This window comes from Chaetodon trifascialis, chromosome 20 (assembly GCF_039877785.1).
Source record: "Chaetodon trifascialis isolate fChaTrf1 chromosome 20, fChaTrf1.hap1, whole genome shotgun sequence".
NCBI lineage: Eukaryota > Metazoa > Chordata > Actinopteri > Chaetodontiformes > Chaetodontidae > Chaetodon > Chaetodon trifascialis.
In genome coordinates this window covers 10,446,989-10,474,794 of record NC_092075.1, presented here as the reverse complement: position 1 = coordinate 10,474,794, position 27,806 = coordinate 10,446,989, and the positions used below count along the sequence as shown (strand labels likewise).

Below are 27,806 nucleotides of genomic sequence, written 5' to 3'. Positions count from 1 at the left end.
ACTTACAGTACATGCTCATTTTAAGTCCAAACAAACTGCAAAACCACCAGTAAATAATCTCATCTGAGACACCTTGGGACACCCAGTGGGGGTCAGCTCATACTGGTCGTTCATTCTCTCAGTGGCGTCAGGCCGTGTGTTAGCTTATTCTGTATTCACACCCAGTGTAGGCAGGCCTGTCAGCGCGTCGGGCTGCTGCAGTGACCCAGCTTGGCATCTGTCTTCCTCTCATCTGCTACCGTTGTCAGCGTGTTTACTCAGGGCTAGACAAATCACTGCCAAGTGTATTCTGCTTTGGCTAAGAATAGCCTGACTTGTCTTTGATCATCCTTCACCTTGACTCAGTTGACACACAGTGGCACACACACACTCACATAAACGAACACACAGACAAAGGATTGCACACTCTTGGATTTTTGACAGTAACTTGATTCATAGTTTGGGACTAAATTTGAACTAAACTCTGCATGTAAACACTTTACAGAAATATTATTGCCTTCCAGAGTACCATCAAATTACTCTGGGAAGAAAAACTGATCCATATTTTGAAAGTACATCACTCCCACCTTGTGGTGAGATATGGTCACTGTCACTTCCATCTCTCAAAGACTCACTGTTGTTAATGTGTAGTTGGTGTGTTTAATTTCACCATTTTAGTGTAGTAAATCTAATTGCTCCTCACCTTTTTACTCATCAGTCAACACCCTTTATAGACATAACAATGGCCTTTTATGGTAGTGTCTGACTTCTACTCTGTGGTTTTCTTTTCTAATAGTGAGCCTCAGACAAGTCTTAAGTAAGTATAGGTCAGAACAGTTTCTTCACTCTCCCACATAAACAGTGCAGTGTCATACTGTATAGTTAGCACTTAATGTTACTTATGAATTTCTCGGTGTTTCTGCCTTCTCCCTCACCACCTTCTCATTGCCCACTTGCAGAACTCCACCTCCAGCTAGACCTAGGAGGTAACTGTGAAATCAAGCAGCAGTTAGCTCATACTGTGAGACATGTATCTACAAGCTGCACCTTTGAATGGGGAACACCCATCGCATTGTATAGTACATGTGTGCCGTGTGTGTCTGCTGTTAGTATGAACGTTGTTTCTAAGCCTGCATGTGTGTATTACCTGGATCCTGTACCTATGGTAGAGGCTCTGTTGTACTGAACAGTTAATATCAAATTCATAATTGTTTCAACGGTTGTTTTTAACTTGATCTTTTCTTGGTTGACTGTACAGGAAACCTGACGTGGAGCCGGAGAATCATGCATCTCCGCTGAGCGATGCCAGCAAGAAGCGTCTGATTGAGGACACGGAGGACTGGCACCCCCGGGGCGGCACTTCGCAATCCCGCTCTTTCCGTATCCTGGCCCAGCTCACCGGCACTGAAAATGGTGCGAACCAACAGACTTAACACTCTGACTTGTTGCTGTGTGTTTTTTAAGTGCTGAAATGGGCTGAATTTAATTTTAGGAAATAGCTGAGTATTGTAAGGCTAAGCTTGGTATTGCTGTCAGTTCATTTCAGATCCATTAAACCTCTTTAGGCTGGGGCACATGACAGATTTTTGCAAAGGGTACCAATTTTAGGGTAATCCATTGCACCATATTTTCTTTAGAAGCTTTAATATGACTGTAATTATGTCATATTTCTTTTTAAAAACTTGATTGCTCCTGTAGATTATGGTGATATCATACTTACTTGTGTCATAGTAGCTTTCATCACCATATGATTTAATAGATTTTCTATGTTACTGTTTTGACTATAAGTGACATCGATGGTTACATGAGCAGGCTGCGGCTTTGGGCCTCACTCCATTCTTAGGGGTTGTGTGCATGTGTGTGTGCTGATCGGCTTAACTGATGCAAAATGACATTTACAGTAATGTGCTTATTAGAGTGAAGTAAGATGAGAGATTTGTCTTCAACTGCCTCTCTTTTTGTCAAATGATGTTACCAGGCCAGGAGTATGTGATGAACTTTGAACATTTGATGGATCTCCAATAGGGGATAGCAGGAGGTCCAATCAGGGTCTATTGTGTAGGGATGGCACTCACTCAGTCATGTAGTTCTTTGTATGACAAGATGAACTTACTGTAGAAAAAGTTGCAGCACTGTTTTTAACATTGTGACTCGCTGTGACCATTGATGATACATTTTACTTAATTTTTGTCCATTATTTTTCCTTCTCTGTTTCAGACCAAACTCCAGAGAACAGCGGGAAAAAGTAAGTGGTTGGCGGTTTTAGATATAATCAGATCTGGCTTGTCTCTGTGTCTGTCTTTTTCTCATCTGTGAGTACTTTTGCAGGAAATACAATAATGCATGTGTTTTAGCAATGATGTTCTTACTGTTACAGTAATTTCGTGATCATAAAGGTTTCAAATTCAGAATTGGCCTTCAAAGTACTCATGTAAGCATGTCTAGGAGCCTGTAATTCAGAGTTAAGCCCTGATTTCCTGATCTTATGGTCCCCCAGTATCATGCTTAATTTAAGGCTTAATTTAGAGAAACCACATCGAGAGCTCTAAGAGGCGGACGGTTGAGTGGAGACAGCCATGGACTCAGCACAGGCTGTGATTGCTACTACTGTTCCCAGTCATGAGTCGATTTAATCTGCAGTAAACACAGTCTGCCCTCTGTACCAGATCCCCAACCAATCAGTGTGTCACTCACTGGAAACTGTGGGTAATGAAGTGGTATTGTGGGCAATAGCAGGTCTGCCAGAGGGAGATTCCTGCTCTCCTTCTGTTAGTGAGATTTAAAATAGGGCAGATATTACACATCTGCCTCGGCTTGTAATTCCGTACACATCTGCAAGCGGAAAATCCCTTGTTTTGTATCCGTTTCCAGCGGTGCTATTTTTCCTCCTTGTTTTATCTTTTACTTTTCTGTTACGATCTTAACATTCCAACTTTCCCCCTTTCTCTTCATTCTCTTTTAATCCTGTCTTGTGGGGCAAATCAGAGCGAACAAGTTGGACCCAGAAGTTATAGGACACAAGTACAAGAAGCTGAGAGATTGGCATCATGACGTTTCAGCACGAGTGCTAAATGTGTAGGAGGCAAGGTGTTGTTTTGTCTTGTTTCTTTTGTTTAACTCGTTTAATTTATTTTATTTTGACCATTATTAAACTTCCATTGCCTCCTTTTTGCATACCAGCACTGTCACAGCCTTTATTTATCAACCGTCCCAAAAGTTAAAACAACTCAAGATACTCAAGCAAACAGACTCTGTTGTAAACAATGTTTTAAGGCGCATATTATTTTGCTATGTGTAATTATATTTCAAAATGTAAATGAAATGCATGCAAGTCAATATGGGCGTGTGCTAGGGAATGCAGCATTACACTATGTTGCCGTGTACATCCACAGTGTTTATGTCTGAGCCTCCACTTTCCTCTGAACACTTTCTGTTTCTTCATTTTTCTGAGCATGTCTGTATCATTTCTCTCTGTTTTCTACACTAACCAAAGTAATTTCATTTGTCATCTTTCAATGAGTTTACCTCAATAAACTGTTTTCTTTCTTTTCTGCTGTTGCTTCTTTCTTCATCTCTTCTTTTCAATTCCTTGTTTTTCAGAAAAGTAAACTTCCAGTAGGTGAAGGTTTGTTATATGAAAATAAATAGATGGTTAACAATGCTTATGTGTGCAATGAGACAAAACATTGTTTAGAGTAGCCTGTTCTCTAAAAACTGTTCAAACATTTTAACCTTGGGAACCATTTGGTGGTGTTATTATTGTCATTGCAAGTTACTGGTTGCCACATAAATCAACAGCTTCATGTCAGATCTTGTCACACATTAAGCATGTAGTTAATGTGCCAATTCCAAACATGGTATGATCTGTATTCCATTATGAAATGGATAGTCCCAGTCCTTGATTATGACTGGCTGAGCCACTTTGGACGCCGTGGTAAAAACACACACCTGTGACTGCATTACATCAGAATTTCTGTGCCGATCAAGCTCTTTCAAAATATTTTGTTGTGAATTTTGATTTACTGGGTGGGATGAGCGTGAATGAGTGGTGGAAAGAGATGGGCTGGATAGAGGAGGGAGATAAAAAGAAAGCAGACATGCTGAAATTACATACAGACGCCATAGCTGAAAACCAGCGGGTGATTGAATTGCATTCTCTCGTCATGATCAGTCAAACAGAAACTCCTTACAGGCAGGATAAGAGAACAAAAGCAAGAGAGGATTAAAGCTATGATAAAATGCAAAACCATGAATCTGTGATTGACAGCACAATAGGATCTTTTGTGAGTAACGTACAGTGTGCTGTCACCAAAAACCCAAACAGCTTCAGGGCTACAAATTGTTCACCCGTTGGTGCAAATCCTTTGCTCAACCGGTCTATCTGAGCAGCAGCAGTGCCTACGTGATGGCTGCTGAGTGATCATGTCTTTGTCTGTGTACCTAGAAAACATACGTTCCTAACGGATGCCGGCTTTGTTCCAGTAACATTAAGGATGCTTGAGCCAGAAAAAAAAGATCTTTAAGATTCAGTCAAATATTGGAGAAATGGATCAGAAGCAGATTGTATGTACCAAACTGTTAGCTACTGTTAACTGTTAAAGTATTCAGTCTTCACTCGTTGAGAAATTTTGCTGCCTACAGGAGGTTCTCAGCTTGCAATGAAAGCTGTGAACTTTTTACAAGGGGTGTGGACTAGACAGACTAGTGCTTCACATTTTCTACTAAAATATATTGCAGCTCTTAACATTTCACACCACCACAGGAAAATAAACCTCCATCTTTGCTTTTTCAAACGAATAAAAGCGAAAACCACCACTGAAATTATACCACTGGTCATCTCCAGAAATTATTAGTGGGTGAGCTACATGTACAGTAGATACGATGGCATCGCCACCTGTAATTGTTTCCTTATGTCAGTAATTGAAAAACCATATGGACAGTAGGCAGCGGTGTATTTAAAAGTGCCCCATAATTGCCTTGATTGTTTGCATGTGTCACTGAGATTCTGACCTTCTGATTGTAAATGTTAGTACCTGCAGTTGACCTGATCGCATGCGTCTGGTTGAGGCTGTATCAGCTTTTTCACTAAAGAGAAGATGCAGTAAATGCATATATGTGTAAATATATGTGTGTCGCAGTGAGTTATGATTTATACGAAATATATATATCTGTTCCCCAGTGAGGCAGTTGACAAAACCGCTCCCACTGTGCACACCTCGCCTGCAGCAAAAACATACTCCAAATCTGCAGCAGCACCCAGGAACGGCAACGTCATCCCTGCTTCTGCGTTCAAGACCAAGCCCTCCTTCCAGCCTGGAGGTCCATCAGGTAGAGGAACACATTCAGAAATCCTGTCCTGCTCTTGTTTACTGCCGTTTAGGAAATGCTTCTGCCTCTGCCAAGAATCTTGTATTTTGTGTAGTTGCTTCTTTTAACCTCCAGAGGGCAGCATTATTCTTTTAAATCACTGCTGCTCAGCCATTTAAGATTATGAACTCTATAAAAACCAGAGGTATTCCATTAAGGAGATTATTGGCTTTACCCAAGATCCCCTTAGTTAAACAGGTTTGGAAATCGAGAGTTATGTATTTTATTTTGTGTGAAAGCTGCTCTTTAAATACAGCAAGCCCTGCCACGAGACCCCGGGTTGGTCTGGGTAAATATTTGCTGAAAGGCATCAGTCAGGGGTCATTATTAGCGATACTACGACACAAATGTGCACTTATTCATGAACAGATGCACTATGTGCCCCAACATGTCTCCCTAAAGACCCTTTAGGGAACGGCTGCTGAAAGGTGCCACAGGGTGAGAGCAGGAGAGGCCACAGTTTGCTCTCTGTCAGCTGTGTTATTTATCAGATTAACACATACTTGAGTTCAAGTAAACAAGCGCATATCTCATAGTGGTCGTGTAGAATTGGGCTGGGTATGTGGAATGTGCTGCGTGACCTTAGAATTTATTTACAGGAATTAAAAATTTAACCTAAACTGCCAGCCCCTCCAAAAGCAAAAATATTTAAGCTGTGCATATTTTTCAGAAACTCTATTTAAAAGATGCTTTAATTGCATAAAAATTTTATACATGGGGGCTTTGTCAGAGTGACTCGTATGCTTTGCTTTCCACTGCTCTAAATTTAGAGAGACAGAACAGACGAAACAGAGCTCTGCAGTCCTGCTGTGATTCAGTTCGGATGTCTACTCAAGCTGACCTTTTTTCTCCTTATCTTCCTTATGCAGCAAGACAGCAGTGGCAGACTTACAAATGCCTGTTTCACTTTCTGTCCTATTTAATGTGGCTAAGCCCTCAATCTTTTGCTCTTGCCAAAGGATTCGTTTAGACTGACAGCTTGTCAACATCCACCTCACTGTTCCAGCTTTGCACACAGTCACTTTGTGCCGGTGAAAAAAATACTTTGACTCCAGAGAAATTCCCTGCTTCAATGTGGCTTAATCCAACATTGGTCAATGGATAGTAGATGCTAAATCGTGATACCATTAAAAGATGTTTTTTGCACTGGCATTTCTTCCTCTGATGAACAGACTTTTTTGGCTTTCTGTTTGTATCGTCACTGTCATTTCTTGACAATGAAAGTGCAACGGACACCAGGCTATGCTAAAACATACTGAGGTCATGGCTGTATCCATTTTTTTGCATTTTCTGTTAAAAGTTTGATGTTTTCTTTTACATTTTATATCCCAACAGAAAGGCCTTTTTGTAAGAAGTAGTAAAATTTAAACATATTGTCTCTAAAAATATTGGAATCAGCCTATAACATGTGTGCATTTTTAAGTGGAAGCTCATCCCAGGTTGCTAAACCCCCAGACTCCCAGAAAAAAAATCACTTTTACCTCTTAATTGTAGCTGTGGCCCTGCTCAGACACATTTATGTTTGATAATGTCACTGGAAATTGGCTAATAATGCTTATATCAAGAGCAACTCTTTATATTAAGGATATTAGAAACATTATTTCAGCGAGTAGTTATCAACTAATAAACCCTTTGAGCACCTTCATCCCACTTAGTGTCTTTCTTACCATGAAACCCACTCCCACAGTCCTCTCACACTCCTGCTAGTGCCCCGTTCTGTTTATTCTTTTTGCTCTCTGTTACAAGGAAATTTAGGAAGCACTTGTCCCTTGACCTCCTAAGTCTTTGATAATGGTGCTCTCTTTCAGTAGTGTCTCTGTCCCGATGCCTTTACCCTCAAGTGCTCCCTCCGAGGCCGGACAACACTGACCTCCTGTCCTGGATGCGTCTGTGCACTTTAAAAGAGAATGAGGGAAAACTGTGCATCCTCTCCATATGTTTTGAGATGAGAGGAGGGGGATTATTTTTCCAGGTGTCTCCTCTGACTCTGGGAATGTGTTGTTTCCCTCAGTGGGGAAAAATTGATCCCTTGTCTGGGCTGGGTGGGGTGGTTCTGTCCAACCCAGCTGTCTCATGCTTCAGGCATGGAGGTTAGAGATTGTCAGATCAGTCCCGTTCATTGTCTGACAACACATACCTAAACTGTGCACATGTAGTGCAGTGTTTATTAATTTCAAGTTTTGGAAAGTACATTTTGTCTAGTACTTTATCGAGTGCACGCATGCTGGGCCAGCTATTTTATTTTTTCCATTTGAATACTGCCCCATTATTTTCCCCGCTGGTTTAGGTTTTCCAAAGGGTGGAGCAGCTCCTTCATTCGGCAAAGTTGCCAACCCTGCTCCCAGAGGTCCAGACCGCCCCACCCCACAGCCACATCCACAGGACCTCAACTCTCTGGTTCAGCGTGCTGAGCACATCCCAGCCGGCACACGCACCCCAATGTGCAGCAAGTGCAATAGTGTCATCAGGTAAATAACAGCAGAAAAAACTGCATTCGCAATATGAACTCTGGAACAGTAAACATTTTTCAGTGATTATACAATTCAGTGTAAAAGTCTACACAACTGCTGTGCAGAATGTTTGAACCCCTTGTCCTTGCCTCCTCTTACCAGGGGCCCATTCCTTGTGGCCATGGGCAAGTCATGGCACCCCGAGGAATTCAACTGTGCTCACTGCCACTCCTCCCTGGCAGACCATGGGTTTGTGGAGGAGAAGGGCCAGGTGTACTGCGAACATTGCTACGAGCAGTTCTTCGCTCCTAGCTGCGCCCGCTGCCAGCAGAAGATTCTGGGGGTGAGTTGTAAAACTGAGGGGATACTGTTCTCCACCTCTAATGCAAAAAACATCATTAACTTGAAGAAACTAAGCAGATGCTGGCTGCTTGCAGTGAATATTAAATGAAGTTTTAACATTAAAACAAATGCAACCCATGTGCATTATCTGTTGTACCTTATGTGTTAGTAGAAGGTGAATATATTTCATTTGGTTGTTTATATTTACTCTTCAGTCACAGTAGAACAAATTGGGATTGTTCATTGATGCTGTCAGTCCAGAAGCGTTGAAGTAGTGTTGTCAATGATGCAGTGTGATCATTGGGAAATGCAGTTCAAAACACATAGAGAGACACAAAGAAATGACTTGTTAATTACTAAAGGTGTCACAAAATTTATGGAGAATTATAAAAAAAACAATATAATCTTCAAAGATCAAGCATGTGAGTCATTGTTTAATTTTCAAAAACTTTCCTTGAATTATTTGATGGATCATTTGATGGACTGTGTAATAATAATAACTTCATTTACTTCTCCTATCTGCTGCGCAGGAGGTCATGAATGCCCTGAAACAGACCTGGCACCTGTACTGTTTCACCTGCTCCGCCTGCCAACAGCCAATCAAAGGCAACATGTTTCACATGGAAGATGGACAGCCTTACTGTGAACAAGGTGCAGTAGGAAGCCCACAGCATTAAATTAGATGTTGTAAAGAAAACCAGAATAACACATTGTCAATGTTCTACTCACTCAGACTACTACAACCTGTTTGGGACCAACTGCCACGGCTGTGACTTCCCCATCGAGGCGGGGGATAAGTTCCTTGAGGCTCTAGGATTCACCTGGCATGATACCTGCTTTGTGTGTGCGGTAGGTCCAGGAGACAGTGTCACTCACAGCAACAGCGAGGGTTAGATCTAACAATAAGAAAATGCTGAGAAAGTTATAAATAATGTGAATAACAGCAGCGCTCTGCATATGTTTGGCTCTCTCCACAGGTGTGCTCCACTAATCTGGAAGGTCAGGCATTCTTCTCCAAAAAAGACAAGGCTTTGTGCAAGAAACATGCCCACACTGTCAACATCTGACCTGCCCCCATGAATATGGATGATACAGGGCGGCGGTGTCAGTTTACAGCAGTTTATATGTCAGTCAGATGTTAAATATTTGCAGAATTAAAACGATCTGATTTCTCTCTTTCTGTTAGAATAACATTGGGGTCAGAGGTTTCCACTGTAAGCTTTAGTTTTGCTCTAACATTTTCACGTCCTATCAGTTTTAAAGACGAATGCGTAGGAGTACATTTCAGTACACTGTTAGCCCCCTGCCAGCTCAGTATCTGTGCAAGTGGATTATCAATACACACGTGTTTGTGCTGAGCTTTTTATTTGTGCTGGACGTGTGTCAAGCTCTTCATGGGGGATATCTGTTTCACGCAGAATAGGGTAGTTTACTGCAATGACCTACTGAGCCCCTCAGGGGTCACACACAGTATTAGGAAAGAAATATTGTGGAAGGATATGCTATCAGTACAGCGAGTGAAAGGTTTAGGACTATTTAACGTTAAGGGGAAAAATTATTTATTTGCAAGCAAGCATTGCTCAACAAAAAGCCTTATGGGTATCTGGCCTTCAGAAAAAGAGAAATTTTAATGTTATATTATTATTTTTTTATGGTTTTTAAGTAAGGTAACCATTCCCAGTATATACAAGCACAAAAACGTAATGTGTACTCCAGTGTGTAAATTAGACACTGTATAGGTCAAGTTCGATTGTTAATGCATAGATACAGGTTTAAGTTCAATCAGGTGATAATGGAGACGACTCATAATAGATCGAGTGGTGATGTTGGATTGTTTATGTATATTTTGTAATGCACATAGTTCAGGGGCAGACTAGCTAACGAGAATGCTTCCAGTGAAACTGTAATTCATTCAACTAGTTCCAGGCATTAAAAAGCTTATAATTTTAATTATTTGTTCATTTAACACAAACGATGTTAATATATGTTCCAGTTCTCCTTTGTTGTGCACAAATTACTTTGATGAGAAACAATTAACCTGTATGTACTTGTGCAATGGATTTTTCATTGGACACTGTGCATTAATAAGCACCTCTCTCCTTACTTCCATTTCAAATAAAAGGGTTCAACATTGAATACCGTAGTCAAAGCTCTTAAGTATGTCACACAGCCTTTAAACACTATATCCTTTTCTTTTTAGCTGACACCAGACTGAAACATGAAATTCCTCCCCCTGCAAATCATCTGTTTATGTTTTGTGTGCTTTTCACGCATTTGTCACTGCACAGACAGCATTGCTGCAAAGAACTGATGCATCCTGTATTATAAATCTGTAGCTGCAACAGTAATTATTCAGAGGAGTTTGACAGGCGGGCAGACAGGCACCGGCATGAGCCACCTTATAAACTTTACCTGCAGCAGGAGGGAAAAGTACACATCTCCATAGGGACAGGAGGAACAACACCCACCTGGCACACATTGATCCGTTTGCCTACATGATAATAATCTGGTGATAAACAGTCACTTTATTTACAGTAGGGGTGAACAGACACTCCATGCTGAGTGTCCTGAGCTATGCAGTGTTATTGCAATGAAAATACACCTTTAGGGGAACAGATGAGCTGAGTGTACTGGTGTGCACTTCTCCAAGACGTCGGAGGTGGGAGCTGTGCGCAGGGCGGCTGCAGATTGAACCAGCCTCAAATTACGCGTGGTACACTTGGAAAACTCCGCCACAAGACAGAGGGACGCATGCGAATATAAGAGGCCACAGCGGGGATCAAATCAACACTAACGGGGATCTTGTTGAGCTGCATTTAAAGCGAGAAGGAGACGGTAAGGACAGTTTGGCTGGGAGAGGAAAAACGCCCTCAGTAGTGCGGAGTTTCGGAGCGCACTTTGAGCTGCAGCGCTAATCTTTCTGATGATCAAGCTTTCCTGCTGTCCTGCTGTTCATTACATCCCAGCCGAGGTGCTCATTCTGCTTCCTGAGCTGAGGTTGATGCTGGCAGCAGCTGCGGGCGAGCAGCCGGACCCCCGACAGTGTTATTGGAGGAGTCTGTGGCGGTGATGATGATGGTGATGATGATGCTTATCGGTAATTGGTGCCATGATCGCCGCTCAGTGTGTGTTAACGTCTGACCTGAGGGGGGATTTCGCTTCCAAGCAGCGATCAGATGAGATGCAGTTGAGTTTAGAGTCGTTTGGAAGAATTGGCTTTGAGCTGCTGACGAAAAAAGTTAAAGTGATGAAGGTCTGTCCAGGTGAAGTCTAAATATGTCGCTGAGTTCTTGCTGCTTTGTTATGATTGTGAATCATTTCTAATATGGCTGATAATATAATCCCACCTCAAGGTCCACTGTGCTAAAGCGCTGGAAAGTAACTGAGTACATTTATTTAAGTACTGTACTCATGTAGAATTTTGATGTCCTTGCTTTTGATTTGCTCCACTACAATTCAGAAAGCTGCCACTGTATCAGGTCATTAAAATTTGCCTCACCTTTACTCTCTTCAACATGAACGTGACAAACACATTAATGCATCATCATTTAGAATTGAATATTATAATGTAATAATTCTGCAATGCAAGGCTTTGCCCACTCATCTGAAAAAGCATCTTATCCATGTTAATTTAATCATTGTTAGTTCCTTGACTAAGGCCAACTGCTGATAAAGGTTAGATATGATCAGACACACTAAATCGACCTCAGTGAGTCGCTCAACTTCTGCTTCCAAGGTCAAGATTGAACTTTAAACCTCAGCTTTTGTGATATGACTCGAGGATTCTTGTTCTTGCTTTTCAATTACACTTCAGATAATGCTCATCGGTGTGTGGGGACTTAAATTCCTTAAAAAAGGAATAGTAGCATGTACCATTTTTTGATCCACTGCGTGCATGTTTCTGCGTCTGGCAGCGAGCTAAAGACTCCATCGCCTGTCGGTGTACAGTGGCATCGCGTCAATGGCAATATTTGACTGTTGAAAGCATGAAACAAACCTTTCTGTGCTCTGCAGTTGATCACTGAGTGTCAGCAGACCAGAGCCTGTGTCTGTGACATCACTGAGGTCTTAATGTTTACATCAGCATCTCAGAGCCCAGACAGAGCTGTTCAAAACCTGCTGCTGCACCTCAAACAGGCCTGCGGTCCTGTCTTTGAATGCAACAGTCCTGTTACTCTCCACAGGACAGAGAAGCTCATTGAAGCAGAGCTGAGTGAGTGTTTTTGAGTAATATTAAACACACACAGAGCGATCAAACCGCCACCCACCACCCAGTCCTTGCCCTGGCTCTGCCCCTGGCAGGAGTAACGCCCGTCATTAGGCTTACATGATGAGGATGGCATGTCAAGCGAGGGTGCATGGCAAGGCAGGGCTTTGTGGTCTACCACAGACTCAAGCATCAAGTGTTACAGCTTGTTGGACTCTGGCACTGATGGCTAACAGTGTGTGGGGATGTGTATTACTTGCGTTGTGGGGACATAAGTCTTTTTACACAGTCACATTGTGGGAATGTCTTTGACTTTGGTTGAGGTTAGGGTTAGGCAAGTAGTGGTTATGGTTAGAGTGGGATAAGATTTTGTTAGTACATTTTGTACCCTGGCCTTAAACATGAAATCAGTTCAAACAAGATATTTTTTAGGGGTTGTGAAAGCTATCTTCATCACTGAGTATACATCATTCATTCACTCTCTGATTCTCACAAACACACAAACACTCATCTAGGTAGCCTGAGTCTGGGTTTGTCCACAGGGCTAAACTTAGCAAGCTGCGACCCTTCACCCCAGTTTCCGCCCTCATAATTGCAGGAAATGAGTTTAGCCAATCAGAGCAGAGGTATTGGGCGCATATTAACAAGCTCAACAGGAGCAGTATTTGAGGACTAGACAGGTAAACGACCAAGTATGAAAAAGGGGAAAAGGGGATGGGGGGTTGTTCGGGATTGCAGAGGCTGCAGGAGATTTCTGTTTGAAAGCAGAAGAAGAGTACCAGTAAAGGTTTGAGTGTATCAGCTCACACAGCAGTTTGTCAGTGACTGTCTGACAGAAAAAACAGAGGAGCTACGGTATATCAAGAGACAAACTGTCAGAGATTCAGTCCCAGACAGACTTTAATCAATGTCTTTTCCAGCTGCCAGGACATTTTTTCAAGATTTCCTGTAGTCCCTGCACACACACACACACACACACACACACACACACACACACACACACACACACACACACACACACACACACACACACACACACACACACACACACACACACTGATAGAGGAGCATCTCATATCAAGGCTTTCCACAGGTATGGCTTTTCCATCTGTCATTGACTCGCTGATTTCTGCCAGTGGCCCCACATACTAACCCTCTGTTCTTTGCACACCCACGCATACCAAAGGAAAGACACAGTCACACAGCCATATTTTCTTTGTAACAATAACACTATCAACACAGATGCTGCCTGTGATGCAGGCCTGTGCTTGTATTTGTTCCAGACAGCCTCTCTGGAGGATAAATAGATAGACTGAACGATCACTTTGTGGCTCATGCACCGAGCGTTCTTGAATTTAGCTCAAGTTGGAATGTCAGCATTAAGATAAACATTGTGATCATCATTATGATCACTGGGAATATTTTTGCTGTACCTCCACTGGCTACCATCAGCTAGGAAGTCCGCCACTGGCTCTATGACAATGACCACGCAGAGCCCGGCTCATCGTTTCATCAGAGGTTGCGGATGAGAGACAAACACAGGCAAGAGGAATCACTTCAAGCTGCAAGCTGCTCTGCTCTTTGCCTGGAAGGTCAGCAACCATGTGAGAGACATCCTGTTATTAGAGAATGGGACAGAAAGAAGAAGGAGAAAGAGGCACAGGATGAGTGGGGGGTGATTGAAGATCGAAGAACAGAAGAGGATCAGGGGTACTTTGCATGATTGGGTGAAAGTCAAAGTGGTGAAATGACTGGAGCTTGAAATTTAGTCTCAGTCCTTTCAGTTCGGGATGGCAGACATACGAGCTCCCTCTAATAACTCTTCTTTTTTTCTTCCAGAGAAAGACAAGTGGTGGAGCTCTGGCTCGGTAAAGGCACAGGATGCTTTCTGATGTCCTGTGTTTGGACGGTGAGTCGAGCTCTCAGCTGCTCTACATCTGTTTGCCCGAATCTGTTCTTGATTATAAAAGCCTTGTTGATAAATGTTCAATATAAACTCTCAAATGTAATTTCAAATGGTTTCACTTGATGCTCCAAACTGCTAATTTTGTGATGAAAATGAAATCCAAAGCGAAGAGCTACATTGATCAAGATAGACTGAGTGTTGATTCTCCTGCAGAAGAAGTAGTATTTGGCAGGGCTGATCCTGTGTGTGTGTTTGCTTGTGTGTTTTGGGATTGTAATGCCGTCTCGGCAGCAATTTGCCTCCAAAGTGGAAAGCTAATTGACTTTCTGCTGAGCATGTGGATGGCTATGTAAAATAAACCACACCGACTATAATAGAATCCTGTTTTCTCCACTAAAGTATCAGGCGAGACACAGGCTCCGTCTACCGATTGGAGTGCCGGAAATGAATGAGATCCATCCTGATAGACTGCATTAAATTTTACAAACTCTCAGAGGCTTTAATTTCACCTGAGCAATTTACCAAAGCAGTCAATGTCTGCTCATGTGTACGAAAGATTAAACATTTTTATCTTACAATGTCCAATAAATGGTTTGATTTTATATTATGATTTTTTTTCTGCATAGAAATGTTAATTTGCCTCTTAACAGTTGATATAAAGACACTTTGCGCATGCACATTCATTAAGTGCACTGCAGCACAAAGAATCCTTGTTAGTCTTTGATGAGTTCACAGATACACTTAATATTTTTGCCCCTTGATTTCAACAGTGAGCAGGCGTGCTGCATCGTTTAATTAACATTCCTTTTACATTAAGCAATGAACTTGCCGCTACAGGACCCATCATAAACAGCTAAATATGCTGACACAGCTCCAGCTTGGTGTACGGTCGGGAGCCGAACCCATGCAGGGCTGTGAAAAATAGAGTTACTGTACCTAGAGAGGACAATAGTGGCTTGTATACGCGGGCGAGGCTTTGCTTGGACTCCTCCTGTGACAGCGACCTGCTGGCAGGAAAGTAAAGAGGGCCGAAGCTGAGTTTGAGTCGGAGAGTAACTCACACCCGTAAGGAATGTCAAGAATCTGTGTGTTAAAGTTCACACTGTATCACCATCTGCGGTTGGATCCTGGCAAATAAAAGACAGCTGTGTGCAAAGCAGTGTGTGTGTGTGTGTGTGTGTGTGTGTGTGTGTTTATGTTAGCGTGCATGTGCCTCTTTTAGTGTGAAACATAGACAGAAAACGACAGAATATATAATAATTATGCAAATATTATTACTGCATTTGAATGCCATTTTTATGCAAATGTGTTCACAGTGAATATTACAGCATGCACAGTGTCTCTCTCTCACCCTCATACACACACACACACACACACACACACACACACACACACACGTCTGTCAGGCAGGTAGCAGGCAGGATGTCAGCCCATAATTTTGCTCTAAGTTAGCAGTTTATTAAGAAAAGGCAGGTCAGCGAGACCACCCAGAATCACAGTATAACTCACCTGTTTCAGCTGAAAGGGAAAATCCGAGATTCAGAACTCTTGTCCGTGTTTGTTCAGCCCCGTACCCAGCTGTGACTCAGGGTGTTATTTCGCTGATATATTCTTGCCTCAAGGTTGCTGGAGTATGTTTCATGACGCTTTCTTTTCTGAAATTTTAAAGTTCCTAAGTCTTTATATCTGTATGAAGAAGGGGCTCTGTGTTTCACCACACTCAGAACATATCATCATGCTCTCCCTTGACAGTTTGGTCTTTCACAGACCGCTCTGAGTGAAGCTTTGCTCTGAATTCTCGCATGTCTGCTCGACTGTAGGCCTTATTCTGCACTGTATCTGATTCTGCAATTGATCCTCACGCTTGTCCGCTAAATAGCAAGTGACAGCGAGTGCCACTCAGGCTGTGAGAGGAGATGGAGAAACAGATGAAATCGATTTCTGCCTTGTTCGTGTTCTTCCTCTGTTGCCCAGCCCTGTGTTTCTGATGACAGATTGCGAAATGGGTTTCATGTGTGCCTTTCGTTCCTTTGTAGATTGGGGAGAGGGCAGAGGGCCTTTGGAGTCGTACCTGTGAGGCCGCCCGCAGGGAAATGTGCTGACATCAGAGCTTTGCATTTTAAAACTGGGGGATAGAGGAGGATGAGGAGGATGCTGCAGTGAACATACAGAAGAAGCTCGGTTTGCATAGATCATATCAGGTGAGTCCACCCTCAGACTGACATCTCTTATCAATGCAACGCTAATCCGTAAATTAACGACTCAGTCACATCCTGGAACAAGCAGGACAGAATGGAGCGTGCTGTGTGTGGAGTATTAAAAACAGTGTTACCCTAAACCTGATGATAGCGAATAATAACAGGAACAGCTGCCACTCCTCCCAAGATATTGTCTATAAGTCTGTGGGGCGGCTGTAGCTCATCTGTGAGGACTGGGCTTGGGGAGTTTTCCAGTTCTCCTGCAGCATGGGCTACTTGATACGGAGATAGTCTTGTAGCTGGAGAGGTAACCTGTAACCGCTCAGGCCGCTGTGCTGTAGTGACATCTCTGCATCAAATGTGTGTATAGGTGACCCTGCGTGTGTGTCGTAAGAGTGCAAAAATGAATTTCCAAGTCGGATTAATGAAGGAATTCTTCTGCTTCTTCTTCCGCACAATGCTTTTGGGAAATCTCATGTTCAAGTGCGTGCATTTGCAGCTTCTATTGTAATGTTTGGCTCCCAGCGACACACTGCTTTATCTGGAAACAAGCTCTCACACACAATACTACATCCCATTGCAATCCCTGTCAGGTTTTGGCTTCAGTTGCAGGATTAGAGAGGCAGCCAAAACAGGTGACAGGTGACAAACCCATGTCAGCACTTCATGAAAAGTACTTAAACATTGGATTAGATTAATCGCTACTGCAAACAAAAGGTGAGTCATGTTACTGTAGGTTGCGTGGCAGTTTGCAGTAGTTATTCCCACCCCTATTTGCTGTATATATGTCTGTCATATCCCTGGTGGGTCGTTTCAGCTCGTGACAGCTGCTGTTCTTTGTTGAAGCAGTTTGTGTTTTGGCATGAGTTGTCATGATTTTCCAGATTTTCCCCAGCGACATTTTGAATATTTTTCTCTGTTTATTTTTGACCAGTTCTCCTGCAGTTTGGGCTGAGATAATGTGTCTGAATCTGAAGCTCTATTATGTGTCTTGTGTTACTTTGGAAATATCAAAGTGCAGATGGTTAAACCTCTTTCATAGCTATAAATACTCCTCCAATAAATGGCATTCAGCCTTCAATTATGGACTTTGTTTCTGGCACAGAGGCCTGAGGTCGTCACTGACAGAAAACTTACAGACTTCCTTGAATAAATTAGTGGTGTTGGGTCTGGCCTGAATTGACCATGTGGGAAAACAACACCTCCAGCAGCTGACTGACTGCTTTTGAAAGCGTGTTCAGTATCATAGGACAATTATTTCATAGATGACTTTGCATACTTTGCTATGTTATGACATATAACAGTTTGATTTCAGCCTCATCACCCAGCCCCACTGGCAACTCTGCAAATAGATGTGCGACATTACAGTTCAAAATGCTGCCTTGATGCAGACAAGCGGAGCTGTTTTTGCATTTCAAATCAGCTTTCAAGGGGAAAAACGAGTTAGCCACACCAGTCACTCATTGGTCCTTCATCGTTAGTTACGGTTGTGTCCTTTCTGAGAGGAGATCGGCCTCTCTCCTTGTCTTTCCAAGGCTTGGCCTCTTCAATGGCTCTCAGAGCTTTTACGTAGAGGGGGTAGCTGGATCAGGTTACAATGAAAAGAAAGAGAGTAGCAGCTAGCTAACCTGCTACAGCCTGGGTTGTTATTGCAGGTGTTCAAGAGCACACACAGCTGTTAATTACCTCTACGTAGCTCTACAAGTGGCGATGAAGTCACACGAGTGGCCGTGTACAAGTGCATGTTGGCATGCCAGAGTCCACAGATTAGGATTTAAGGATCAGATAGTTTCAGAGGATGATATGGTTTTCTTGTCTTATAGAATCCTCTGGTTGGATCTTTTATTTGCTTTGGCCTTTTTGCTACATGTATGTTTGAGGAGGGCTTAGTCGGTCACTGACATCTGTTCACAGAGCACTGAAAATGTATAATCTGGAAACTGTGCTTCATCTGTGCTGTTTGAACGTATGTGCAGGCGTGTGTGTGCGCATGAGTGATGCCAGTCACTGTAAATTCTGTTAACAAATTGTCTTATGTATTACATGTTTATGATTTATAGCTGAAATTGGTGGTCAGCTTTGTATGTTTGCCTTCAAATTAGGTGCCAAAAAGCTTAAAAGTATATTAACATGATTCATTCAGGTTATTTATGCATTTCTTCCCAAGTATTTTCAATGTATTAATGAATATAGTTGCTTGTACAAATGCACAACAAAAGTTGTAGTAAATCATATTGCAGATAAATGGGCATGCTGAAATCTGTCCATCATTTAATCAGCGTTAGCAGAGTATCAGCCTGACATCAGAGAGCATTTTGCTCATCACCGTCTGTCTTATTGAGAGCTTCTCCAGCTCTGTCCTCTGCTTGTCAACACACCTCAGTCCCATCATCATATCCTGAAACAGCATACCGTCGAGAGTGTAGTGAGTATTCACTGCCAGTCGTTTCAGTTTGAGGAAAAAAGCTGAATGAGACGCTGTTGAGTGACTAGCTTGGAAACAATACTTAAGATGCCTTTGTATTCATATTTGACGTTACGTTCACATAAATTATATCAACAATATTTAATCTGCATCTCAAGTCAGCAATGGTAGTTTTTTTTTTAAAAAAAAAACAGCCTTTATCACAAACACATCTGTTTTGGAGTTCATGCTCACTCCCTAAAATTTTATGAGGTGCGTGTGTGTTTTTTTATGATCGTGCTCGCATTTGTGTCAGCTGAACAGCTGCTCCTCCTCTCCTCCACCTGTGTAATGTGGCTTTGAACAACAGTAGTTCTCTTGTTCTTTTCGTAAAGATCAAGTTTAATTAATGATTGCGCACACGACTCTTGCTGGCGAGAAATTGGAAGATAAGCGGCTTTTGTCTCAAGTGCCAACATCTTGTGGCTTTATTGGTTACCTGATTCAGATTTGAGCTGGAAATGCTTGATTTAAGCACACATACAGACACAGGCACACACACTTTTTCTACAATTAAGTACTGTTTTCTGCTTCTGGACACAAAGTAGTCAAGATGGTGGGTGTTCCCCACCTTTTAAAACATGTGTTTATTTTGCTTTTTAAAAGTGCTGCAAATTAAGCAGTAAGTAACCTTGGGTGGACTGTTCCATGGAAGTACACGGGGGTGAGAGGGAAGGGGAGAAGAAGGGAGCTGAGAGAAAAAAACCTCAAATGCGAAAATGGCTGGGACTCCGAGGGTTTTCAAAACAGAACTCAAGATTTCATTACACATACCTGGACAACTGAGGGCATGGAAAAACCCCTCCTTGTGTGCATGTGCACACACACATGCACTCAACAGCTGGGCTGGTCAGAGAAATAATAAGAATAATGTTAACTAAATAGAGCAGAGACGACTCCCAGCCAACAGAGCCAACATGGGTCAGCTTCAGAAGTACGCACAACCCTGGTCATCAATCACAGACAGGAGGCTCTCAGTCTCGCTGACAGGCTCAGACAGAGAAGAGGCGAAGTGTTTTGGCCGCTCTTTGTGTGTGGATGGCCCGGTGGCGGCTGTGTTCCCAGACCTGCCTACAGCTTCTTGAGTCAGGTTTGCTTGGGACTCATCCAAACTGACTGACGAGGCAAGATGATCATCCCTTGTCAATAAGACCTGTTGGTGGCATTCATGTAGGTCCTCCTCTGTGTTGTTTATTAGGTTAGTGTTGCTATAAGGTGCGGATCATGAAAAACATCTATGTGAGTGAGCCGTGGGAATATTCTCATGGTGGATTGACAGTCTGCTGGTAACAGTATTACTGCAGGCAGTAAATTGGCCTAAACCAAGCAAAACAGAGCAAAGGGAGACAGACAGTCCTGAGGGGCCAAGTAGGAGTTTAGTCCCTAAAATTGAACCTTCACCAGGGTTCAGAAGGACAAGGAGGGATTGAGGGATGTTGGGATAGAAGGTGGGGGTTGGGGGATCCCTGGTAAAGACAAAGCCCTGAGGGTTCCTACTCTGAGATCTAACTTTGTCTGTATAAACATGTCTGGAATGACACACTCAATGTGTGTGTGTGTGTGTGTGTGTGTGTGTGTGTGTGTGTGTGTGTGTGTGAGAGAGAGAGAGAGAGAGAGAGGGAGTCAAGTGTACATGTGAAGCCTGCTGAGTACAGCTAGCCTGGCTCTGTCCAAAGACTTCCTGGACTTTCTGATGGTTACCTGGACGAGCTGGGCTGTTTTCCCCCGCATTCAGTTTTTATGCTAAGCTAAGCTAATCATTTCTAGGCTGTGGCTTCTTATTTAGCCCACAGACGTGAAAGTGGCATTGATTTTTCTCATCTAACTCAACAAAGCGAATACACCAACATTTTTCGAATTGTCTTAGAATGTAATTTACTAGTGTGCATGAAAAGGCAACCACCGTCTGTCTTTAAAAACATAAATTAGACTTTTGCAAAGACTTTGAAGATACAGTTCTTGAACTGCTCTGGATCTTTGGTTTCAGATGATATGTTGCTGCAAAAACCCAATGAGGCTGTATTTCTCTTGTCCACCAGACACAAGTTAATACTGTGGATACTGTACAAACAGATTCCATCATCATCTTGATGTTCTCAACCCCCCATGAGTTAAATGGATGTCTCACTGCGTCCAATCGTTTCTTCACCCACTGTCTGTCTATATTAGACACAGGGTGACAGGGCAGCTGTCTCTGTGCCTCATCTTGGTCGTTGTGTGCGTGCACATGGACGCACGTGTGCCTTTGCAAAAGATCTGGCATGGCAAATTAATGTTATGTGGCTTGTTTGACTGGCTATGCCGTCTCCCCGCTGCAGTCTCTGATCCTGACACTGGACCGAAGAGGGGAATCATCACCAAAGAATTTGGCAGGCTTTGATCACAGAGCTGTCCAGTGAGGGTGCAGGGTTAATGTGCTGTGTGAAGAGGAAAACATGACACACTCATCCTAAACCAAAGAATGGATTCTGTGTGACGCAAGTGCACAAAATTTATCATTTAGAGTGTGAATGTGCTTTGTCAGTTAGGCAACTGTAAAATTGCCTCCAGTGGTCGATTGTCAATCAAAAGCAAGAACACAATTTCCTGCTGTGAAAAGAAAAGAGCAAATGAACATTTATGACTTCATCTTGAAGGCCGAGAGCCGCAGATGACTGTCATAAACAAGCATAATGAGACTTTAATTGCTTGCCATGACTGTTTACATTCTTTCACACAGAGCCTTCAGATAGAAGCTGAACAGATCATAAGAAAGTCAAAACTGCTGATTAGCGTCCGCTAAGAGATGATACATGTGCTGTACAAGATCATCCTGACATTTCAGTGACACTTAACCCAGTTCTCAGTCAGTCTAAAACAGTCTGGAAAGTTGTCAGCATCGAAAACATTCCCCTAGCAGCATCCTCGCATTAATGATGAACATATGTTGAGAGAGAATGCAGGGTCATGCTGTCAGGATTGCTCTGCATTAGTTCCCATAAAGTAGTATTTTAGTTAAAACATTAATTTAGAGTGATGTAACAATAGAAAAAAAAAAACTCAAAGCAACCAATGGCATGGTAAGCAACACCAAAGCCATAGTACCCTCACTGTAGATAAGATATTCCTGTAACCTGACAATGATCATGAATGCTTGTTGCGTTTAATATCACATTACTGATTTTGCAATTAAAGAACTAGGAGGAATGAAAGTGAAAGCTATGGAAGGAAGCAGGAATGCCCAAGTAGCTGCATGGAAAGACTTGCAAAACAACCAGTTTCTGCACAGCAAAGAACATCATAGGAAAAGAGTTCTAGCTGCTGTAAGGATCCAGGATCAGCCCCACGCAACAGCACTGAAGCTGAACAGGAACAGAGGTCCTATATAAGAACCTGCAGAGTGGGAGGAAATAGCCATCCATCATGAATAGCATGTGATGACATGCCTGACCTGGTGTCCTCTCTCTGTCTCTCTCTCTCTCTCCCTCCATGCACACACAAACACTGGTGCTTCACCTCAGATCACACTGTTTCCTCATTTAGCGACATTTAGCACTATGTCTCAGCATGGAGAGCCAAGAAAATAACATTTACCACTTTGTGAACACGTGATTATATAAAGAATATTACTACATGGGCTCTAGAACTCTTCAGCAAACCGTGGTTGATAAACACAGTTCATTTGCAAATGATTGCATTCTGTTTTTATTTATTGTTTTATGTAGCATCCCAGCTATCTCTACCACCCCCGTGTCCACTCCTCTGTGGCCTAGCAAAAACTTTTATCTCTCTTTTGAAACAAGCAATGTTAAAAAAAGAATTTACCTTTGCATCCAGTAATGCATCACAGCAACATGAAATATGTAGATACAGTAGGCATTGAGAACAACAGGGTTTTCTTTTGACAGGCAATCACTGGAAAGCCAAAAAATGTGCAGGTTCATTCAGTGAAACACTGAAGCATTGTGACTGAAGGGGAGTTTATCAGTGCAGGTACAAAACAAGTCTTATTACAGGTTGGAATTAAAACCTGCAGACTCCCGGCCCTGCATGGCAAACCGAAACATTAAACAGAAGGTCCACTGTGGAACTTTTAGTCAAATGTAGAATCCTTGTCAAGGCATCTTTCCTCTCACTAACATCCCTAGCGAAGACTCTTTGCCTCTCCTCATACATGTACCGTACTTTATCGGGGAACCCCTTAATCTACCACAGCTGTGCAACTGTAAATACAATTAACCCCAGTAATTGTGTAATGTTGACTTTGGGTTTTGTACACTTTCTCACTGACTGCCAGTAGCCCGTGCTCTTTGAGGATGACATCATGGGTTTCAGGTTGCCCGCTGTGGCTTTGGTTCCCAGGGGGGTCAGGGGAGCCTGAGCGTAGACCTGGAGAGCAGATCCATGCTGTGAACAGACACTGGTTCTCTCTCCCCTCTCTCTCCCCTCCTTCTTCTTCTGCTCAGACACATGCAAACACAGTTGACTGACCTCTCTGCCACCTCCCTCTGAGCTCAGAGTTTGTTATTGGCTCAGTTATGATGTGTTGACAGATGAGGCAGATGTGTGTTCCTATATTGGAGATAGTTTGTCGGTGTTGTTTTCAAAGTTGAAAAGCTCCGGAATCCAGAATTAGCTGAGTAAAGACAGTGATCTGGTTAGATGGTTTCTATGTTTAAGAGGCCTGTGATTTCAATTAAGAAGTACTGTTTTGTGCAGGATTTTTGCTAAGTGTGTGTTTATTGAGGTGTGTGCAGTGTGTGTGGGTCTGCTCATATTTATGTTTCTTCTTGTGCTGATGTCTGGAAGACAGATGACATATTTTAGATAGATAGATAGATAGATAGATAGATAGATAGATAGATAGATAGATAGATAGATAGATAGATAGATAGATAGATAGATAGATAGATAGATAGATAGATAGATAGATAGATAGATAGATTGATTGATTGATTGATTGTTGGATGTCAGGTTTGCATTTTCTGTGTGATTTTGCAAAGACCAGTGTCACACAAATAGCTGTCTGACCCGCATGTTTTAAATGCCACTTTATCTCTGCAGAACAGTGATTCAGAACAAAAGTCAGAAACCAAGGACAATGCCCACTTTTGTTTTTGTGACCTTTTATAAACCACCAAGGCAGTGAGGCAGGAATTCTTCGTTCAGGATCGCTTACTAGAAGTAAGCGATCACTGCCAGTATCAAGTGCAAAATATGATCATAAAGCTTAATGTGGATTGGCCTTATGGATTTCATCCCGGGCAGGGCAGAGCATGCTCTCCCAGTTCACCTCAGTTAAGTGTCAGTCATTCTGTCAATCATCTGTTTTGGTTATTTAAAGTCACTGGAGCCTGCAAAGTCAACCTCTTCCACTGTGACGTCAAATTAGCAGCGTAGGCCAGCTTTTCTCTCTTCCTTTATTTTTCCACTCCCTGCATGGCCACACCTGGCGATGGCAGCCACTGGATCAGCTAAGAACACACATACGTGCAGCCAAAACTAAGGCATCCTGAAGGAAGTGCTGACTTTCAAAACTTAATTTGGTTTTCTTGTTCCTGCCTCGTAGTTTTATGTTAAAATGTGATGGATAGAAGTGGAAGGTTCATGTATTTGCCTGTCTGACAGGCAAGCTGGAAAGTTCTGAAATCACCTGGCTTCATGAGGGAAAACCTTTAACACTTTAGGATTGTACACACTTAAACACAAGGTCTGAAGGGAGGGATTTGTCGGTAATCCTGGTATTGATCCTTCCTAGACAGGCTGTCTGGTGGACTGACACTCTGCCATACCTACAGGCACACAGCCACGCTGGCTGCATGCCTCACCACATCTAACTATAGAAGCAAATACAAGCTGAGGCCAATTTGTGGCAGATTTAATAGCTCATAGTGGCGTTGTTATGTTAGGTCGAGAATGGCAGAATTGCCCATTTTGTTTTCCAGTTTAAACGTCAGTCCCAGAAGTCTGCGCATTATGAGCTTGTTGTATGCAGAGCCTGTGTGTCTTGGACATTTCACTGCGGCTGAGTAACACAGTGCACCCATCTATCCTGATCAAACTGAACTGCACTCGAGGGAGAAGCCACATTAGAAAAAGCAGGCAGCCAAGAGTTTGGAGGAGTCTCTATAAACAGCTCAAATTTAACTCCCTTGATTAAAATGTCTCACAGTTTGTCTCATTACACAAAAATGATTAGAGGTGCCTAAGCTCTGGAAGCCAGTCATCATTAGTCGGTAAGTAAGTGGCTCAGATTTGGTAAAGCAAGGTAAATATTAAATGAAACTGGCATCTGTAATGTTTTTTTATCGATCTGTAGCTAAGGAATCCAAATACCCAACCCACTGCCCTACTCAGCTTTTTAAGCCATGCTAACAGCACGGCTCTTGGGACGGCACTGCCGGTCAGTCAGTCTGCAACTTTTTAATTTGTCAAATACTTTTCACTAAATGCCTGCAAAACTTATGACCCTCCCATCAGCCTCAGTTGTACTTTATGTTTAGTGCTAATAAAAAGCAAATGTTAGCATGTTTACATGGTAAAATAAGATTACCATTCTGCGAAACATCAGCATATTGTTGTCACCATTGCAAGCATGTTGACATGCTGATGTTGCGCCAGTACAGCCCCACAGAGCTTACTCCTGTTTTCTCTTTATGTCTTGTCTTTTTTTTTTTTTTTTGTGGTCATCATCCATTTGATAGTACCGAATCAAATGTATCTAATGCAGAAAACATGTACAATAGAAATTGTTGAAAAAATAAGGACAGTTACATATTTTCATGAGAAAAGGGTCATTTAACCACCTGAAAGCATTAATTGCACAGCTTTGAACATGATGGAATTGTGTGCATTTTCATTGGTTGAGAGTACTGCAGATAAAGCAGGTGTCTAAGGTAAAAGTTAGGCTGCTGTGATTGGGGCAATGCACACACATAGTTACATCTTAAATGGTGAATGAAACACATTCATTTGCAAAAAAATAAACTCACATTATGCATTATTTAACATAATTTCCAGTCAATACTTCAGGAACTGCGATGTGTGCCAGAGTACTGAGTGGTTTTGCAAATACCTTCCACGCACTTGCAGAGTAAAAAGATGCAGCCATGCAGGGAGCGGTGTTCAGGTGTGCTGTCAAAAGCTGCTGCCAACGACTCATTGAGAAAGAGTCAAAGAGCACTGAAGGATCTGTGAATGAGAATTAGAGTGAGTCAGTCTGAGGTACAAATCGTTGGTTGTAATTTCCCAGACTTCCAAGTTTTGACATATGGAATGAAAGGAATTAAACTGTTTGGCAGAGGATCAAGTAAAGACCGAATCGCTGCTAATGATTAGTACATGGCTATAAATGTTGCCCTTCAACTACATGCTGTCCAAGTAATTAGTTGACTTAAAGACCCTGGAGTTTAATGTAATAATGTTCTAAGCTTATGGCCAAACACTGGTGTAGTGCAACCACAATCAATGATATTCACTGAACTGAAAGTAGATGTTACATTATTGAGCTTGATGTTCAACAAAATAAGGTAAAATGTGATTATATAATGTGATTATATCCCTATATAAATTTTGATCACGTCATTCACGGATAAGTACTACATATTTTACCATTATGTCACCAGCCTCAATTTCTGCTGAAGAGACAAAATTGCAGTGGTGGTACAACAACAGCCTTGTGGTAAAGAAAACTGAACTCAAAACTCAACCAGAAATGTACTCACAGGGAAAAAATGTGTCTGTCTTCAGGCTGTCTGCATGAGGTTTGTCGAGTCATCTCTTGAATGAGCTCAGGCTACAATGAGAGAATAAGAGTTTGGAGTTTCAAAGGTGTTGCAGTTTACTGTTGTTTTTTCATGTCGGCTCAATAGCATCTTCTGTTGCATTGTAAGAAGTGGAAGAGCCAACATTTTAGGGTACGTCGTCCTCCGCTGCATCAATTTCAGCCATTTTTTTTTTTAAATTGTGTATTGCAAGGTTCATAAAAGCAGAATAATAATTAACAAGCAGTCACAGTTTAAATGGTAGATGCAGCCTGTTTGCCTGCAGCACCTGTCTGCAGGACAGCAGTTACCCAAAAATCCCCATCAATCAGTTGGGAGAACTCAGCCAGTGGCCTTGGTGACCAACTGGGGCGCATCTCTGCTTTACAGCTAAATGTATGAAGGGAATAAAGCATTCAAGGTCTCACAACACAGTGAAGTTAAATATATGAAGCAAAGCATGTGGACAAAGAAAAAAATCAACCAGAGCAGTGACAGGCTGTTTATCAGTGTGACAGAGAGGAAGAAAAGGTAGACAGAAAGTGCGGGGACAATGGCTGGAGTGTGCAGTCGAAACGTGTGGTTGCATTCTCGCTTTGTTCCATGAGATCACAGTTGTGGCAGATGCAGGATAGACTGGGAGCAGCTGTTTTGCTCTCCGTTCTCCAGTTACAGACGCTGGCACTGCCTGCGCTCTGGGGATGGGCAAAGGGGCACGTTGTTGAGACTTAATAGTGTTTGTTCTCCGAGGGTGGGCACAAAGAGTCCTCAGACCGAGCACTACTCCACCAGTATTCTTGGCATCGGAAGAGAGGGATGTGGCCGAAGGTGTCAAACAGAGTGGGACTGGTGACAAGACATACTACGCAGCTGGTCCCACTCTCGCAGGACCCATGGCGCCATTAATTACTGTGGAGGCTACAGTGAACTCCAAATCTCATTGGAAAATGCACTAATTTATTTGCGCTTGTATAATTTATCGTGCTTGTCAGTTGAAGCCAGATCAGATATGAATCAGGTGGAAATCACTTACACGGACAAACGTGATAAATGTATAATGTTTTTAAGGAATTTATAAGAAACAAGAAATACTGAGGAGTCACCTGGCCAATGTGGAATAACAAGAGCTTGTTTTATTGCAAAGGAAAGGA

General features: G+C 42.4%; 2 protein-coding genes across 2 annotated transcripts in view; both read left to right on the top strand.

The window, feature by feature from the left end:
* pdlim5b (PDZ and LIM domain 5b) overlaps positions 1-10,274 on the top strand; it is a 35,738-nt gene extending 25,464 nt beyond the window's left edge. The window contains exons 6-13 of the mRNA XM_070989458.1: positions 1,238-1,392; positions 2,197-2,224; positions 5,159-5,307; positions 7,634-7,814; positions 7,959-8,139; positions 8,669-8,789; positions 8,872-8,987; positions 9,116-10,274. Coding sequence (XP_070845559.1) covers positions 1,238-1,392; positions 2,197-2,224; positions 5,159-5,307; positions 7,634-7,814; positions 7,959-8,139; positions 8,669-8,789; positions 8,872-8,987; positions 9,116-9,205 — 1,021 coding nt within the window. The 3' untranslated portion in view covers positions 9,206-10,274. The remainder of the gene's footprint in view (positions 1-1,237; positions 1,393-2,196; positions 2,225-5,158; positions 5,308-7,633; positions 7,815-7,958; positions 8,140-8,668; positions 8,790-8,871; positions 8,988-9,115) is intronic.
* A 565-nt stretch (positions 10,275-10,839) lies between these two features.
* The window catches only part of bmpr1bb (bone morphogenetic protein receptor, type IBb), a 50,847-nt gene continuing 33,880 nt past the window's right edge, over positions 10,840-27,806 (top strand). The window contains exons 1-3 of the mRNA XM_070989473.1: positions 10,840-10,973; positions 14,185-14,254; positions 16,288-16,452. The gene's annotated coding sequence lies outside the window, so the exon portion shown is untranslated. The remainder of the gene's footprint in view (positions 10,974-14,184; positions 14,255-16,287; positions 16,453-27,806) is intronic.